Source organism: Bufo bufo, chromosome 5 (assembly GCF_905171765.1).
Source record: "Bufo bufo chromosome 5, aBufBuf1.1, whole genome shotgun sequence".
NCBI classification, from domain to species: Eukaryota; Metazoa; Chordata; class Amphibia; order Anura; family Bufonidae; genus Bufo; species Bufo bufo.
In genome coordinates this window covers 505,236,214-505,256,352 of record NC_053393.1, presented here as the reverse complement: position 1 = coordinate 505,256,352, position 20,139 = coordinate 505,236,214, and the positions used below count along the sequence as shown (strand labels likewise).

The 20,139-nt window shown below is 39.3% G+C and overlaps 1 protein-coding gene across 1 annotated transcript in view; it reads left to right on the top strand.

Moving 5' to 3' along the window:
• Positions 1 to 19,910, top strand: part of LOC121002598 (phenolphthiocerol/phthiocerol polyketide synthase subunit C-like) — a 29,724-nt gene extending 9,814 nt beyond the window's left edge. Inside the window, exons 3-6 of the mRNA XM_040434042.1 lie at positions 7,494 to 7,654; positions 8,547 to 8,750; positions 10,407 to 10,588; positions 14,412 to 19,910. Coding sequence (XP_040289976.1) covers positions 7,494 to 7,654; positions 8,547 to 8,750; positions 10,407 to 10,588; positions 14,412 to 19,910 — 6,046 coding nt within the window. The remainder of the gene's footprint in view (positions 1 to 7,493; positions 7,655 to 8,546; positions 8,751 to 10,406; positions 10,589 to 14,411) is intronic.
• The last annotated feature ends 229 nt before the right edge of the window (positions 19,911 to 20,139 follow it).

The following is a 20,139-nucleotide window of genomic DNA, read 5'->3' as shown; positions in this document are numbered from 1 at the left end:
TAAGGAAAAATAATCATTAAAACAGCAACTATAAAATATATTTAAACATAGATTTTATGCTTGTTGTCAGCAAGTGTAGATTTGCATCAAAAAGCTATTTGAGCCATTTCCTCCTAGTCCAAATAATAAATGTGGCCTAAACTATATCTTTTTTGATGACCACAACCACTTTTCTCACAAATGTAACTGCCAAAATGTTGTATGTCGTCACAACACATGGTGCACATAGCTTAACCCATTCAGGACCGGGCCATTTTAAATTTTTTCATCTATTTCCTGCCTTCCAAGAGCCATAACTTTTTTATTTTTCCGTTCACATAGCCATATAAGGGCTTGTTTTTTTGCGGGACAAGTCGTTCTTTCTAATGGCTAATTTACTGCTGCATACAATTTAAATACAATTGGGTGGAATTTTTTATTCCATTAATTAATAAGTCATTTAAAACACAATATCACCACAGTTTTATGGGTTTTGTTTTCACGGTATTCCCTGTGCCCTTCATTCTCCAGTTCAGTATGATTACAGCGAAACCACATTTGAATACTGTTTCTTGTGCTTTAATACTTATATAAAAACTTTTGAAAAAACAATTTTTTTCTTTGCATTGCCATATTCTGAGCCCCATAACCTTTTTTTATTTTTATGGCTACGGAGCTACGAAGGGCTCATTATTTGCAGGGTGATCCTTTACGTTGCAATGATACCATTTCAGGATGTGTATGACTTTTCAATCACTTTTTATTATTGTTATTTTGTTATTGGCTGCATGGGATAAATATTTTATTTTAACCCCTTCCAGCAAAAGTCAGTTTGGACAAAATGCCAAAGCCTCATTTCTTTTATCTGACATATGTCACTTTATCAGGTAATAACTCTGGAACACTTTTACTTATCTAAGCGATTCTGAGAGTGTTTTCTTGTGACACATTGTACTTCATATTAGTGGTGAATATGAGTCCATATGTTTTACCTTTATGTATAGAATTTTTTTTTTTTTAAATTAGCAATTTTCTAGATTTGAATCTCTCTGCTTTGAAGACAAATCGTGATTTATTGCAAAATAGTTATTCATTTCTACCACGTCTCTTTTAGGTTGGCATCATTTTGTAAATGTCATTTTATTTTTTTAAGACGTTAGAAGGCTTAGAATTTTGGATGCAAAAAAAACCCCATCTTTTTTAAAGGACCAATACAGTTCTGAAATCACTTTAAGGAGCTTACATAATAGAAACAATCTATAAATGGTCCCATTTTATAAACTATACCCCTCAAATTATTCAAAAGTGATTTATGAAACCTTTCTTAACCCTTTAGGTGTTCCACAGGAATTAAAGCAAAATGGAGGTGAAATTAAAAAATTTCATTTTTTTTTTGCAGATTTTCCACTTTAATCAATTTTTCCTGGTTTAACAGCAAAACCCCTCAATATATATTACCCCAATTCTGCGGTTTGCAGAAACACCCCATATGTGGTTACATATCTCTTCATGGACACATGGCAGGGCTCAGAAAGAAAAGAGCACCAGTTTTCGGGTGCATGTCACATTTGAAAAGACCCTGAGGTACCCCTAGAAGGAAACCTCCAAAAAATAAACCCATTTTGAAGGCTCCACCCCTTAAGGAATTGATCAAGGGATGCAGTGAGTGTTTTGACCCAACAAGCGTTTCATAGAATTTAGAAACACTGTGAAAATTAAAAATGGCTGTGAAAATTAAAAATTATATTTTATTTCCAATAAAATGCTGCATTAGCCCCACATTTTTCATTTTCACAAGGCGTAAAAGGAGAAAATGCACCCTACAATTTGTTATGCAAATTGTACAGCAATACCCCATACATGGTTGTAAACTGTTTGGGGACACTGCAGCATTCAAAAGGGAAGGAACAGCATCTGTAAGGTACTCACCCGTCCAGCGATGCACAGGTAAGCCCTTACCTGTTCCTGTGCCGCGAGCTGGTCTGAAATCAAATGCGGTCACCGGGAGCAGGCAGTTCCGAGAACAGCCCAATGAAGGCCCCCGGCGGCTGTTCTTGGAACTGCCTGCTCCCGGTGACCGCATTTGATTTCAGACCAGCTCGCGGCACAGGAACAGGTAAGGGCTTACCTGTGCATCGCCGGACGGGTGAGTCTACCTTACTAAAGATGGCAGCCCGCATGTGTTCGCTGGCGAACACTGCGAACTGACCATCACTGCTGTTCGCTATCAGGGTGGCTAAGACCTTGGCAAATAGTTTCACATCAGAGTTCAGTAAAGAAATGGGCCTGTAACTGGAGCATAGGGACGGGCTTTTCCCCCCTTTCGGAATGATGCTGATATGGGCTTCTAAAGCCTGTGGTGGGATCATTTAACCCGCTAAAAGGGCTATTAAAATAAAGGGCAAGGTGGGGGTCCAAATAAGGGAAAGACTGTTTGAAATATGCAATGGGTAGGCCGTCCAAACCAGGGGTTTTAACGGAGGGGACTGTGAACATCACCTTCCTGATCTCTTCAGTTATGGGTGATAAGAACTCCTCTTGAATCTCCTGCGAGATTGTGGGAAAATGTCAAAATCTTAAACATGTTTTCTACCTTGACACCAAGCTTTGAATGCCCATATATCCATAAATGCCTGAGCTGAAAATCCAGCCTCCTACTACAGGGAGTGCAGAATTATTAGGCAAGTTGTATTTTTGAGGATTAATTTTATTATTGAACAACAACCATGTTCTCAATGAACCCAAAAAACTCATTAATATCAAAGCTGAATATTTTTGGAAGTAGTTTTTAGTTTGTTTTTAGTTTTAGCTATTTTAGGGGGATATCTGTGTGTGCAGGTGACTATTACTGTGCATAATTATTAGGCAACTTAACAAAAAACAAATATATACCCATTTCAATTATTTATTTTTACCAGTGAAACCAATATAACATCTCAACATTCACAAATATACATTTCTGACATTCAAAAACAAAACAAAAACAAATCAGTGACCAATATAGCCATCTTTCTTTGCAAGGACACTCAAAAGCCTGCCATCCATGGATTCTGTCAGTGTTTTGATCTGTTCACCATCAACATTGCGTGCAGCAGCAACCACAGCCTCCCAGACACTGTTCAGAGAGGTGTACTGTTTTCCCTCCTTGTAAATCTCACACTTGATGATGGACCACAGGTTCTCAGAGGGGTTCAGATCAGGTGAACAAGGAGGCCATGTCATTAGATTTTCTTCTTTTATACCCTTTCTTGACAGCCACGCTGTGGAGTACTTGGACGCGTGTGATGGAGCATTGTCCTGCATGAAAATCATGTTTTTCTTGAAGGATGCAGACTTCTTCCTGTACCACTGCTTGAAGAAGGTGTCTTTCAGAAACTGGCAGTAGGACTGGGAGTTGAGCTTGACTCCATCCTCAACCCGAAAAGGCCCCACAAGCTCATCTTTGATGATACCAGCCCAAACCAGTACTCCACCTCCACCTTGCTGGCGTCTGAGTCGGACTGGAGCTCTCTGCCCTTTACCAATACAGCCACGGGCCCATCCATCTGGCCCATCAAGACTCACTCTCATTTCATCAGTCCATAAAACCTTAGAAAAATCAGTCTTGAGATATTTCTTGGCCCAGTCTTGACGTTTCAGCTTGTGTGTCTTGTTCAGTGGTGGTCGTCTTTCAGCCTTTCTTACCTTGGCCATGTCTCTGAGTATTGCACACCTTGTGCTTTTGGGCACTCCAGTGATGTTGCAGCTCTGAAATATGGCCAAACTGGTGGCAAGTGGCATCTTGGCAGCTGCACGCTTGACTTTTCTCAGTTCATGGGCAGTTATTTTGCGCCTTGGTTTTTCCACACGCTTCTTGCGACCCTGTTGAGTATTTTGAATGAAACGCTTGATTGTTCGATGATCACGCTTCAGAAGCTTTGCAATTTTAAGAGTGCTGCATCCCTTTGCAAGATATCTCACTATTTTTGACTTTTCTGAGCCTGTCAAGTCCTTCTTTTGACCCATTTTGCCAAAGGAAAGGAAGTTGCCTAATAATTATGCACACCTAATATAGGGTGTTGATGTCATTAGACCACACCCCTTCTCATTACAGAGATGCACATCACCTAATATGCTTAATTGGTAGTAGGCTTTCGAGCCTATACAGCTTGGAGTAAGACAACATGCATAAAGAGGATGATGTGGTCAAAATACTCATTTGCCTAATAATTCTGCACGCAGTGTATTTTCACGTACACTATTAGGAAATTCAAGAGTTAGCAGAGGATGTTTCTCCATTTAAATCTCTCAACTATTATCCATATTATCTAGAGTTGAGAGTGGATACAAACAGGTCTCATCCTGGAGGACCCAACATATTCTTGTGTTATATGGACTATATTTTGACTTCATTGAGATCAGTGTAATGCTTCATGTCCACTGTTTTGGCAGGGGAATAGCTATGCTGGGCTCCCCCACAGATTATAGTCAATCTCTAGGTTTATAGCAGCACCCTGTGATCAGTTTATTCTCAGGGAACTAAAGTGGACATCACCTTTAGGGCTCATGCACACGGCTGTTGCCCGGCCATTCCATGCTTTGGGAACTGCAATTTGCAGTCCACAATGCATTGGCAACATCTGTGCGGTTTCCACAGACGGATGCAGACCCATTCAACTTGAATGGGTCCGTGATCCGTCCGCACTGCAAAAAAAACTGAACAAGTTCTATTTTTTTGCAGTGCGGAGACACGGAGAGAAACCCCAAGGAAGCACTCCGTAGTGCTTCCGTTGGGTTCCGTGCCTCCGTTGCGCACTGCACCTTCCGGATTGCGGACCCATTGAAGTGAATGGGTCCGCATCCATGATGTGGTGCACAAATGGCTGGGGCCCGTATATTGCTGACCCACTGTTTGCAGCCATCTGCATGAGCCCTTAGGGTAGTGTTATGCACAGCTTTTTGTGCCAGTTTTATACCAACAGTAGAAGTGGATCCAGCTGAAAGTAATCCATCCTTTATATTCCTCATTCTCTTCCTACCCACTTTTGACTGTGGTTCAAAAAACTGCCACAAAAAGCTTTGTGTGACACTACTCTTTGGGCCAGTTTACAGAGTTTTTTGCTGCTGATTTTGGAGTGTTTTTGCCTCAAAATGTGCTTCAAAACAGCCTCCCATGCATTTAAATGGGAAGCAGCACTTGCCCTATCTTGGAGCAGAATCAGCGCTGAATCTCCTATTGAAATGAATGGGAAGCAGAAATAAACAGCTCCATGTAAGTCCATGCGTTTTGTGTGCATTTTCCATTGCATTGCATGTTTTTTGGTGCAGACCTGCTTCAAAAACCTCAAGCTAAAAATGCAGCTTTGTATTGAACCCATTGGTTATAAAAAAAGATGCATTAAAAAATATCAAAAATGCATAAAAACACACAAAAACACACCTTTTTTCCAATTGAAAAAACGGCACATGGATTCCACGCTGATTTTTTTAAGCGTGTTTTTCAAAATTAGTTGTGTGAACTGGCCCTTAGTGTGGCGTGGTGTAGTGAACTCATTCTTAAGAAGAGTAGCTTTCATACTCAGACAGTTAGTAACACCATAGAAACGGGCACACAGGAATATGATGTTAATTTCAAAAACTCTGGCCAGAACTACAGTGCAAACATTGAAAAGTAGTCTTCTAGGTGGGTGAGTGGTCATCTTAACCCCTTAACACACATACTGTACATATAAGGCATTTGTGTGCAAGGGATGTCTGGAGAAGGAGCACAAGCTGAGTCTGCTCCTTATGTGGCAGTAGCCGGCTGTATAATACAGCAGACACTTGGCCCCAATGACTAGGATCAGAGATAACTCTGTACCTGGTCAGTTAATCCTTCAGATGACACTGTCAATACAGATCGGCTCCCTTTGTCCAATTAGAGCCCCCACAGTAAAATTGCTGGACTCTGATTTGTTGCCATGGAAGCCTGGGGTCTTATGAAGACTCCCAGGCCAGCCATAGTTGGCTGCCTACAAAGATGTGTCTGACAGGGCTTGACAGGTTTCCTGTAAAAATACAAAGGAGAAATGTCTCTGGTTATCTTATGGTAATTCCTCTGCACTGCAAGCCGCAAATAGTGACGTGGGTTTTTGTCACTTAGCCAAGGTTCAAACAAAAAAGAGACTGCGCTGCAGAAAGAATATATATATATTTTTTTTCTTCTTCTTTTCCTCTCTCCTCGGATTCTTCCCTTTTAATCCGAGGAGAGAGGAAAAGAAGAAGAAAAAAATATATATATATATATATTCTTTCTGCAGCGAGGTTTCCTGTAAAAATCCCATAGACTGCAATAGTATTCTATTGCAGTCTTTGGTACAAGCAAACCGAAGATCACATGCACAAGTCTAAAAAAAATACAGTAAAAATATAAAAAAAAATAATAATTCAAACCCACCTTTCTCAATTTTACATATAAAATAAATAAACAATAAAACATAAACAGAATAGGTATCGCTACATCCAAAATGTCTGAACTATTAAAATATAAAAATATCTTTCCTACATGGTAACAGAAAGAATGTATAAATGCAAGATGCGCAAAATGTTGGTCACCTCCCGCCCCCCCAAAAAATTAATAAAAAGATAAAAAGTCATAAAAACGTCATATGTTTGCCAAAATGGTACAAAAGATACAGTTCGCCTGCAAAAAACAAGCCCTCACAAAGCTTTGTAGATGGCAAAGTTATGGGTGTCAGATAATAGTGATGATTTTAAAGATTTTTTATTTTTTAAAAGTGGTAAAACATAATAAAAAAGTACAGTACATGAATTTGGTATAACCGTAATTGTACTGGACAGCAAAATAAGGCTATTGTGTCACTTTTTAGCACACAGTGAATGCTGGTAAAACAAAACCCAACAACCATGGTGGCATTGTTTTTTTGCTTTTTGTTTTATTTCACCCCACAAAGAATTTTTCCTGTTTTCCTTTACAAGATTTGGTAAATAAAAAGTTGCTATTATATAACTTGTCCTGCTAAATATAAGCCCATATTTGGCTATGTGAAAGGAACGCAAAAAATGTTGTGGCTCTTGGAAGTTGGGGAGGGAAAAAGAAAAATGCAGAAACAAAAATGTACCCAATCCTATGGACTCATGCACATGACCATTTTGTGGTCCGCAAAACTCAGATCCCATTGACTTCAGTACGCATTTTGTGACCAAGTATAGGACATGTTCTATCTTTCTCCAGAACGGACAGACGGATGTGGAAAGCACACAAATTATGTGCTTTGGGGACCACAAAATACATTCACTTGTGTGCATGAGGCCTTAGGGGTTTAACAGTATGCACAGAATGCCTAACACATTGGGAACTGAAATTCTGTCACAGGAAATCTGGTCTATATAGGAGGCTGCTCTACCCAAAAAGGAGGTCTTTTGGAGAGCATTTAAGTTGCATTACTGAGGCTGGTCCAATGCATGCACATCTCCAAATTATAAGATAATTCTCAGCTAAAAAAAAAAAAAACGTTTTTATTTTATTAATTAAGGATTAATGAATTTGACAATAAAGTATTTGAAATGAATAATTCGGAGACTGCCAATATGGATCCACAACAAAAATTACTGCTTGAATGCACATATAAAGCTTTGGAAGATGCAGGATATGCCACTGAAAGTGTTAATGGAAGTAAAACTGGTGTGTTTATAGGTAAGAAAATAAATATGACAAATTGTCTTATAATATGTATTTGTATTCCGGTCGGCTCAAGATAAGTACGCCTACCTACCTACCTACTATGCTAAGCAGTAGGGGTATGCCGAGACTGCTGTACGGAGGGTAGGCTAAAGGGGCCCACCCCATTGAGTAGTTAGAATAAAAGGGGACTTGGGAGGGTGTGGCAGAAACGAGCCGCCGGTAAGGTGAGGAGGAGGCTGCGGCTTATAAGCAGTATAGCCCCGCCTCCCCTCACACAAATGCGGCAAATAGCCATTTGCCTATAACTTGTATTCGGGTCGGCTCAAGATAAGTACGCCTACCTACCTACTATGCCAAGCGGTAGGGGTATGCTGAGACTGCTGTACGGAGGGTAGGCTAAAGGGGCCAAAAATAACAAACATAGCCCAGGGCAATAGTGTTATTTATTAACAAAATAATACCAGATTCCTAAAAGCATTTCACACTGCGCATTTGGTATATATCGTGCATAAGAAGCCGACTGCCATCTGCCCAACTTCTTAATAACATGCACTGAGACTTCGATCAGCTATTAATGACCTAACCCCTTCAAGCCCTGCCTGCATGTATTATCTATATATGCACAAAGCCTGAATTTACACAAAGCCTATATTTACAATATATGCGCTACTCTTCATTCTTCTATCACATCTACCTTTTTTTACGGGATGTGGCCATATCTCCTCCCCAGATGAATATCATCACCAAATGGCCCTTGGGAAAATGCAAATGCCAAATCATCTGCACACTCCTATATAACTAATACTTGCTAAGATTATAGTTGGTAAATTCAGGGCATGTAACTTTTTACTGTCTTCTTTATGAATGTTCTGATCAATATATTATTATTATTCCTCTTTTAAAGGTCTCATGAACAGAGATGCCGACAATATTCATAATAATTATCCAGAAAACATCAATCATTTTAATGGCACTGGGACAGCAACAAGCATAGCTGCCAACAGGATATCCTACTGTTTTAACCTGACGGGGCCTTCCCTTTCAATTGACACTGCCTGCTCTTCATCCTTGGTTGCTTTACACTATGCTTGTCACGCCATCAGACAAGGTAAAAACAATTAAAGTCAAATAGACAGATATGTCTTTCTTTGCCTTTTATGAGATAAGTATAGATCACCCTAGCCTTGCAGCTTCTTTTCAATATAATGTTCTGACATATGAAAAGCCACTGAATGTTGAGCTATAGGCATTCTGTAGAGTAACAGCAGTAAACAAGATTTAACCTTACTCCAACATGAGACACAGTGCATAGTGGTCACAGTCACCAATGGGCCCATCAGTGGGTGGTTACAGTTACAGATGGGTTCAAAGCTTGGTGTTTACAGAGTTTGGAGGTTACTATAATTCGACAGTCTCTCTATGAGGGTAAACAGCCTAAAGAGGTTGTCCACTCCTTTACTATTGATGGCCTATCCTCAGCATAGGCCATCAATATCAGATCACCAAGGGTCCAACACCCCACACCCAAGCCAATCAGCTGTTTCGGAGTAGCAGTAGTCTGAACTACACAGCTACGTCCTTTGGACAAAGCTGGTTTCAGGGGTGCACAACGTTTCCTGGTTGGGGGCCACATTGCCAGACTGAACCAATGACTAGGGCCGAAATCAAAATTTAAAGGTGTATTAACAACTGAAATTTTGTACTTATGGTATATTGAACACACATTATATACCATTAATGTCTAGTTACACTTCCAGGACTCCCATCTAATGGGAGAAATACATGAAAATTACATGTAAGCAGCCACAAGACATAGGCATACATGTCTGTTACCAGATGGTTGGGGGCCGCACAGAATGGTATCAAGTGCCGCATGTGGCCCCCGGGCCGCAGGTTGTGCACCCCTGCTTTAGAGGGTAGAGTGCTGACTAAGTTTTCACCTCCAGTAGAAGAGGAAATAACCCCAACTAAGACTTTCCAACTCACAACGGGTGTGGATTATGATGTAACCAATAGTTGTTATACAGTCAGACAAAAGTGTCTAGCCATGCACCAAGTTTTTCATCCAGCCTTAACCACTGTGATAAATTGTATCTTTAGTTAGCATTTTAAACATGAATATTAAATCAGCCACAGTATCTCAAAATTGAGAACACTATGAACTATGTTTAATCTCGTCAAGCCTATCAGGGCTGCTAAAAGAGGTTTTCTGGGACCCCCAAAATATGTTGATGAACACCAGGAAATTGCTTAAATACCTTATAGAGCAGGGGAGGATTGGGAGCTTAAAGTGGCCCTGGAAAAAAAATATATAAGTAGCCCCATGATGTACATGGTGAGGAAGGACTTGATGATGATATCACTGGTAGGAATTCCAGGGCAACGCATGCTATTTTAGCAAACCGTGAGTAACTCTGGAGAATTTTATCTTCATCTGAGATATTAGGCATTTCAATTTGTATACATGTTGTCTTGATCCATGGGATCTGAGCTTGATCTGAGCTAATGTTTTAATAGATTATTAAAAGGTATATTTTAGATTTATGGGAGGGTGCTCTGGATTTTTCTGATTTATACTTCCCTTTTTCTCTATATGCTGCTGAGGTGGTTTTTGTGTTGACTAGCCTCACCTAAAGTCAGTGTTCATTTACTTTAAATATCAGAAACCCTAACTGTGACAAATAAAAAACAGTATTGTACAGTACATATGTAAATTTCTTTTTCAACAGGATTTAATTAATAAATCTATTTATTTCTGTACAAGGTGATTGCGAGATGGCGATATGTGGTGGTGTCAGCTGTATAATCGAACCTCGCATCTTTATTGCTCTTTGTAAGGCAAAAATGCTATCCCCAGATGGTACCAGTAAACCTTTCTCTAATAGAGCAGATGGATACGGAAGAGGAGAAGGATGTGGCATTATTCTTCTAAAACCTTTAAAAAAGGTATGAAATGTTGGCTGACTCAATATTTTCTACACGTCTTCAGCAAGTCTCATATCACACTTTTATTGAACTCTACCACTTGCCTCTTGCTTATGTTTCATCTAATGGTCACTTTAAAGAGTAATTTTCATTTAATTTTTTCATAGATGAATAGTACATGCAAATATTAAAAACTTTGTAATATATCAGAGAAAGATGTTTCTGTGGGTTAGTTTTTTTTTATCAAGCTCCTATCCTGCTTCCCTCCTCTCTACAGTGCCTTGTAAAAGTATTCACCCCCTTTGACTTTTTTTGTTTTTTGTTACATTACAGCCTTAAATTCAATGTTTTGTTAATTTGAATTTTATGTGATGGATCAGAACACAATAGCCTAAGTCGGTGAAGTGAAAGGAGAAAAGTAGATAATAAAACTATTGTTTATAAATAGAAAACAGGAAATTGGCATGTGCGTATGTATTTCACCCCCTTTGTTAGGAAGCCCATAAAAAGCTCTGGTGCAACCAATTACCTTCAGAAGTCACATAATTAGTGAAATGATGTCACCTGTGTGCGATCTAAGTGTCACATGATCTGTCATTACATATACCCACCTTTTTTGAAAGGCCCCAGAGGCTGCAACACCTAAGCAAGAGGCATCACTAACCAAACACTGCCATGAAGACCAAGGAACTCTCCAAACAATTAAGGGACAATGCTGTTGAGAGGTACAAGTCATGGTTAGGTTATAAAAAAATATCCAAATCTTTGATGATCCCCAGGAGCACCATCAAATCTAGCATAACCAAATTGAAAGTACATGGCACAACAGCAAAACTGTCAAGAGACAGTCGCCCACCAAAACTCACGGACCGGGCAAGGAGGGCATTAATCAGAGAGGCAGCACAGAGACCTAAGGTAACCCTGGAGGAGCTGCAGAGTTCCACAGCAGAGACTGGAGTATCTGTACATAGAACGACAATAAGCCGTTCGCTCCATAGAGTTTGGATTTATGGCAGAGTGGCCAGAAGAAAGCCAAAAAACAGTGTCAGGCAGCTGCTGCCAAGGCCAACAAGATAATGGGTTGCATCAGAAGGGGCATAGATTCCCGTGATATGAACATAGTCCTACCACTTTACAAATCACTAGTCAGACCACACATGGAGTACTGTGTACAGTTCTGGGCTCCTGTAAACAAGGCAGACATAGCAGAGCTGGAGAGGGTTCAGAGGAGGGCAACTAAAGTAATAACTGGAATGGGGCAACTACAGTACCCTGAAAGATTATCAAAATTAGGGTTATTCACTTTAGAAAAAAGACGACTGAGGGGAGATCTAATTAATATGTATAAATATATCAGGGGTCAGTACAGAGATCTATCCCATCAGCTATTTATCCCCAGGACTGTGACTGTGACGGGGGGACATCCTCTGCGTCTGGAGGAAAGAAGGTTTGTACACAAACATAGAAGAGGATTCTTTACGGTAAGAGCAGTGAGACTATGGAACTCTCTGCCTGAGGAGGTGGTGATGGTGAGTACAATAAAGGAATTCAAGAGGGGCCTGGACGTATTTCTGGAGCTTAATAATATTACAGGCTATAGCTACTAGAGAGAGGTCGTTGATCCAGGGAGTTATTCTGATTGCCTGATTGGAGTCGGGAAGGAATTTTTAATTCCCCTAAAGTGGAGAAAATTGGCTTCTACCTCACAGGGTTTTTTGCCTTCCTCTGGATCAACTTGCAGGATAACAGGCCGAACTGGATGGACAAATGTCTTTTTTCGGCCTTATGTACTATGTTACTATGTTACTATGTTACTTTCAGCTAAAAACAAAAAGGCACGTTTTGAGTTTGCAAAAAGGCATGTGGGAGACTCCCAAAATGTATGGAGGAAGGTGCTCTGGTCTGATGAGACTAAAATTGAACTTTTCAGCCAAAGAAAACGCTATGTCTGGAGCAAACCCAACACATCACATCATCCAAAGAACACCATCCCCACAGTGAAACAAGGTGGCAGCATCATGCTGGGGGGATGGGACTGGGAAACTGGTCAGAGTTGAGGGAAAGATGGATGATGAGGCTAGGACTGAGGTTCACCTTCCAGCAGGACAATGACCCCAAACACACTGCTAAAGCAACACTTGAGTGGTTTAATGGGAAACATGTAATTATGTTGGAATGGCCTAGTCAAAGCCCATATCTCAATCCAATAGAAAATCTGTGGTCAAACTTAAAGATTGCTGTTCGCAAGTGCAAAACATCCAACTTGAAGGGAGCAGTTTTGCAAGGAGGAATGGGTAAAAATCCCAGTGGTAAGATGTGGCAAGCTCATAGAGACTTATCCAAAGCGACTTGGAGCTGTGATTGCCGCAAAAGTATTGACTTTAGGAGGGTGAATACTTATGCACATTGACTTTTTCTGTTATTTTGTCCTATTTGCTGTTTGCTTCATAATAAAAAAAAAAAAAAAAACATCTTCAAAGTTGTGGGCATGTTCTGTAAATTAAATGATGCAAATCCTCAAACAATCCATGTCAATTCCAGGTTGTGAGGCACCAAAATACAAAAAAAGTCAAGGGAAGGTGGTGAATACTTTTGCAAGGCACTGTAAATTTACTGTTCAACTGTTCAGATCTATCCTCAATAAAAAATAGGCTGCCTGATCACTGGAGGTTCAAATAACGTAAACATCTATGGAGAAAGCAGGGGGAAGGAGGAGTAGAAGGGAGGGACTGATGCAGTCAGAAACAAAGATTGTTGCTGGTTTGTAAGTGATTTACTGTCTTAACTGCTGGATTCATGTTTTTATTGCTAGTTCTGCTACATAATGTCCTCCATCATTGCTGCAGAATCTGAGGTTGTGCTACAGAAAGAAAGAAGGCAGATTATCTAGTTTCTCCATGTCATGTGCCTGGGCAGAGATTAAACAAGCTAGTCTCTGCGCAAAAACTAAAAATCACAAGCAGGTTGCAGAGAAAAAAATGCTAAAATGTCAGATGCAAGTCAGAAATAGTGTCATTCGTCATTTATGCCAACATGGCAGTTTATTCTGAAAAATTACCTGAAAGTGTAGCTACACTTTAAATAATGTTTTAGTATGACTGCTTTCCAGTAGAAAGAGGGAGGTGCTCATGCCGCTCTACAGAGCACTAGTGAGACCTCATTTGGAGTATTGTGCGCAGTACTGGAGACCATATCTCCTGAAGGATATTGATACTTTGGAGAGAGTTCAGAGAAGAGCTACTAAACTAGTACATGGATTGCAGGATAAAACTTACCAGGAAAGATTAAAGGACCTTAACATGTATAGCTCGGAAGAAAGACGAGACAGAGGGGATATGATAGAAACTTTTAAATACATAAAGGGAATCAACAAGGTAAAAGAGGAGAGAATATTTAAAAGAAGAAAAACTGCTACAAGAGGACATAGTTTTAAATTAGAGGGGCAAAGGTTTAAAAGTAATATCAGGAAGTATTACTTTACTGAGAGAGTAGTGGATGCATGGAATAGCCTTCCTGCAGAAGTGGTAGCTGCAAATACAGTGAAGGAGTTTAAGCATGCATGGGATAGGCATAAGGTCATCCCTCATATAAGATAGGGCCATGGGCTATTCATAGTATTCAGTATATTGGGCAGACTAGATGGGCCAAATGGTTCTTATCTGCCGACACATTCTATGTTTCTATGTTTTCTTTCCCTTAATTCTTAAATAAAACTAATTCTTTGGTGTGACATTTGCTTTCCATCACTGAAGATTTGGTGTACATGCTATTATCCTCGTCCCCATTTCCATTTGGCTGTGAATATGTGGTTTAACATTTATCTCTTTTATCTAACATTTCACAGGCTAAAGAAGAATACTGTAAAGTCTGGGGACTTATAAGTGCAAGTGCAGTAAACCAAGATGGACGTTTCGTATCACCTATTACAAGGCCATCTCAAAATCAGCAGGAACATTTATTGCAAACCATCTATAGCAAGATAGATCCATGTTCTGTTCAATACATTGAGGCTCATGGTACTGGAACACCAATTGGTGACCCAACAGAAGCTGCCAGCTTAGGAAATATAATTGGGAAAAAACGTAATGGAATGAAGCCCCTGAAGATTGGATCTGTTAAAGGAAATATTGGTCACACTGAATCTGCTGCTGGAGTTGCTGGCTTGATAAAGGTTCTTCTCATGATGCATCATGAAATAATCCCTCCATCTCTACATTATTCTAAAGAAAATGGCATCAAAATGATCAACGAATCAAAACTAGAAATTCCAACCAGTCCTGAAAAATGGCAAGAGGACATCAAATTTGGAAGAATGGCAGGAATAAATTGTTTTGGGTTTGGAGGAACTAATGTTCATGTTGTTCTCAAACAACATAAGCAAGATTATCCCAAAAAGGACTCGAAACGATCTGCTGAAATATTTATATTATCTGCAGCCTCAAGCAAATCCCTTCAATTCTGCATTGAGGACACAAAAATAGCATTAGGAAACACAACATCCCTAACGCTGGAGAACCTGGTCTACACAGCAGCTTGCAGGAGAAGTCATCTAAATTATAAACACAGAATAGGATTTCTGGTCTCTTCATTATCTCAGTTACACCAACAGTTACAAACATTGAGCAGATATCCCCCTATAGCTACCCCCAGCCCTCATATTGTGTTTGTATTCTGTGGTAATGGAGTCCTTTATAAAGGGATGTGTAAGATGTTACTTGAACATGAGCCAGTGTTCAGGACGAAATGTATGGCAATTGATAGGTTGATTCAATCTTACACCTCTATTTCTGTGCTGCAGTTGTTACAGAAAGAGTTTGATGACTTCTCGAAGCCAGATGTGGCACAATTGCTGCTCTTTACAATTCAGGTGTCATTAGTAGCTCTTCTGAAACATTGGGGGGTTAGGCCAAACTGCATTCTAGGACATTCAGTTGGAGAGGTTGCAGCAGCACATTGTTCTGGACTTCTTTCGCTAGAAGACGCTGTCAAAGTCATTTATTACAGGAGCACATTGCAATGCAAAGCTGTTGGAGGGAAAATGTTGGTAGTTGGAAATATAACAGTCACTGAAATATCAAACTTGGTTGCATCCTACAAGGGGAAAATTTGCATTGCTGCTTATAACAGTCCTACCTCATGTACAGTTTCTGGAGATGGTGAGACAATAGACCAACTCAATAAAAAACTGTCCAAAGATTACAGTTCAAAGAATATTTTTCTCCATGTACTTGATGTCCCTGCTGCATACCACAGCCACATGATGGATCCTATATTAAATGAGATAAAAGAGATTTTGAGGGATTTACAGGGACAAAATATTGATGCTGATATTATATCAACAGTGACAGGAAAGCCTGCATCCATAGGAGATTTCACCACTGGTGATTACTGGGTTAATAATATCCGTGAGCCAGTTGCCTTTCAACAAGCTTTAGAAGCTTTAGCAAGACATAGAGAAAACACTCTTTTTATTGAAATAGGTCCTCGGAGAGCACTACAAAGGAACATAATTGAAACTTTAGGCCCCAACACAACAGTATTACCTGCTTTACAGCCCAATAAAGAGTATGAGACCATCTTTTCCATGCTGATTGAACTTTTTACACACGGATACAATCCTGACTGGTGTAATATATTTGAAGCATATAAATCTTCTCCATCAACAATTCCAAGATACCAATTTGATCTCATCAAGCAAGATAATAAATATGAAAAAATTAGGCAGGGGAACCATACATCATCCAGTCCCAATCACCCATTAATTTGTAGCTTGAGTGAAGATTTCACCGACTTCCAATGCAGAGTATCTAAAACCATTACACCCTATGTCTATGAACATACAAACTGGGGATCTGTCCTCATTCCAGGTGCATTCTATGTAGAACTTGGATTGGCTGCTGCAGCTATCAGCTTCAAACCTAAACCCCATTTAAGTTCTTTAGAAATCAGTGTGACATTTTCCAACCCTTGTGTTCTTCAAGACTCTGTTGACCTGAAAATCAAACTACACCAAGAAGGTAAAGTAACCGATTTTGATGTTCTAACATCACATGTTTTGGCTAGTGGAAAAATCCAAAGACACAACTCTATAGCAAACACAGTCAAAAGAATCTCGGTTGAACAGATATTCAGTAGATGTTCCTCTATTTTCAAAATTGAAAATATTTATGAGCAGCTCTCTAAACTTGGATTTGAATACGGGCAGGCTTACAAACAGCTGGGTGATGTTCATTATGGAAATGATCTCAAAGAAGGGATTGCCAGACTGAAAGTGAGTGAAGAAGTCAGAGAAACAATGTATGAGTACCACATCCATCCAGTCATTTTAGACTGCTTTCTTCAAATGGGAGTCTGTGTGGGAACAAGGGCAATAGACTCAGCAATCTTCCCATCATCCATAGGAAACTTATCGATTCTACAGCCTCTTCAAGAAGAAATGATCATCTACATGAAAACAATAAAAACAACAGAAAAGTACATTGAGTTATGTGGATGCTTTTCAGATAACACTGGTTTGATTTTAGTAGAAATAAAAAGTGCTAAGTTGTCATTTCTAAAACAAACAGAGAACAAACAGAAAACTTTTTACCAGGTTAAATGGACACAATGTTCACATTCCAGTCAGACACTACAAAGTGAGCCAAAAATGTTGATTTTTTCTGACCCTCTTGGAATAGGTGAAACATTATCAAAGTATATGCCGAATGAACTTAGCTACATTTTGTTCAACAGCTGGGATTCAGATTTTCAAGCACACAAGCTTCTCAATAGTGACTGCACTGATGTTGTGTTTATGTGGGGAATCCAAAGGGTATCTGAAGACATTCCAAACAACCTTACACAATATCTAGCAAAATGCTGTGAAGTTTATCGACAGATGATTTTAGCAGTGAGTAAAAAATCCCCTAAGCCTTCTATCCGGACAGTGACATTCAGAACAGTAGACAGTACAGTAGATAATATTAACCCTGGATTTGCATTTGTCGGAATGACAAGAGCTTCTCTCTTTGAAATTCCTGACATAACATTTCAGCTGATTGACATTAGCTCCACAAGTCCCCAAGATGTTAAGGCACTAGCCCAGGTTCTTCGTAATTATAATCCAGAGGACCATCCAGAGATCTGGATTAATGAAGGTTCTATTTATGACAATGAAATAATTTTCACTGAGACTGAAATGAAAACAAGGCAGATCGATTCTTTACAGAAATCTGATAATTTCACCCTTTACATTTCAGAGCCTTATACTGTAACTAACATTTCTGCTGAACAGTCCAATCACAAATTATCTGAGCTTAAAAGCAAAGATTTAGAGATTAGTGTTGATGAAATTTGCATCCACACAAATGATTATTTTCCTATTAGCCTTTCAAGCTGGAAATATGGGAATGCTTTGTACTGGAACTCTTTGACTAGTGATAAGCATCAGCTTGTTGCTTTGGATTTTGCTGGTATTGTGACTGCCGTTGGCAAAGGCGTTAAAAAAATCCAGGTTGGCGATCGAGTCGCTGCTTGCTATCCAATAACTGCAACCTCTAACGTCACTCTTCCAGAAAATATTTGCTACGTGGTAAAAAAAGCTCCACTGATAAAAAGTGCTCCTTGCATCTCATTCTTTGTCTTAGCCTGGGAAATTCTACACAATCAACTACCACGTGCAAAGAATAAGGCTAAACTTGCTATTCTAACGCCTGATGTAAATTCAGTCTTATGCAGAGTTTTGTCCAAGACAGCAAAACAAGGTGGGTGGGAAACTGAAATATATGCTGGGAGTAGTGTGGTTGATAAGCAGTGCACTTCAATGGTTATTCTTCCTACAGTAGGGGATGTCTCTAGAGAAGTTCTTAATGCACTACCACTCCTCAAAGATGTGGTTTTTGTATCTGATAAAAAAAATTGTAAAAACTGTCAAAATGTAATTCCTTACAGCAATGAAGACTTTCATGTCCACTTGCTTGACATTTCTTCTATTTTCCAGAAGGCATATTTACAACAGCATGCAAAAAAGCTGCATAAGTGGCTTTATTCCGTTACTTCAGAAAACACCATTATCATTCCAAAACATCTGATACAACCATCATGGAGAGAATCTGGCTGTTATAGTGGAGAAACCAGCTACTTTAGTACCCAGTCCTTACCTGTAATTGAGCTAGACAATAGTACTGTCTTAATGATTCCAATGTCAGCACCCAATCCAATGCTCTTCAAAGATAAAGCTGTTTACATTGTCACAGGTGGTCTAACTGGTCTTGGATTTGAAACAGTGAAATTTATTGGGAATAATGGTGGGGCCCACATAGTGATACTGTCCAGAAGAAAACCAACCTCAGAAATGGAACAACAGTTAGCTGAAGTTCAGAATCAGAAAGAAAGTTGCAATATAGTCAGTATACAATGTGACATTTCCAGTTACTCAGAAGTAAAAAAAGCTATTTATTTTATTAAAACAATACTTCCAAATATCCCGGTGAGAGGTGTTTTCCACAGTGCTGTTGTTTTTCATGATAGGATTCTGCAGAATCTAAGCTTGTCCCTGTTTGAGAAAGTTTTTGGCCCAAAAGTTGATGGAGTTGTAAATCTTCACCTTGCCACATTAAACATGAAACTTGACTATTTTGTTTGCTATTCATCTATTGCTTCATTTGTTGGAAATTCAGGACAAGCAAATTATGCTGCTGCCAACTCCTTTCTGGAAATGTTCTGCCAATACAGAAGGAATATGGGCCTTTGTGGACAAGCGATCAGTTGGGGTGGCCTTGATCTTGGAGTGTTACTCAATCAGTCTCAAGTGCATAGAATCTTAGAAGCAAAAGGAATACTTCTCTTGAATACTGTGGAAATTCATGAGGATCTGAAGAAATGTCTTCAAATAAATAATTCAATTCAAGCAATTGTCAAATTTAACTTTAAAACCATGTATGACCACCAGTTGGTGCAAATCCCAGCACTGAAAAAAAAGTTCTACAGTGTGCTAATGGAAGAGATGAGTAGTTGGGAGCAAGCATCCAAAGGAAACCAATCTTCCAATATTAACAAGGAAACATGTGAAGATTACATTTTGTTAGTAGTTACTGAACTCACAGGAGTCAGCCCAAGTGACATCACTATAAGTACTCTTCTCAGTTCTCTGGGGATTGACTCAATGTTGGCTATGACATTACAAAGTCGTATCCTTAAAGACAAAAACATAAGTATACCCCTGATCAAACTACTGGATCCCAACACAACAATCTCAATGCTGGTATCAGAGGTTAAAGAAACCTGCCGGTATAAGTTGTTAAAGAAACCACTAGTAATAAAAAAAGAGATTGCTAGCGAAATAACAGAGGAAACTATTTTTTAAGATGGATACAATTTGCCAACAATGAGCAAAACTACTGGAATGTTTTTTGCTTAACAGCATTTCAGCACTTCGTCCACATTTATTGTGATATAGCATTACATTGTGATTTTAGAAATAAATTATATTATAATGTAAATTCATTTTATATCCTTAAGTTATAAGCTAAAATCTGTACATATGACCTCAAATTTGAAAATCACACTGCTCAATATACTTGTTTTCCTAAGGC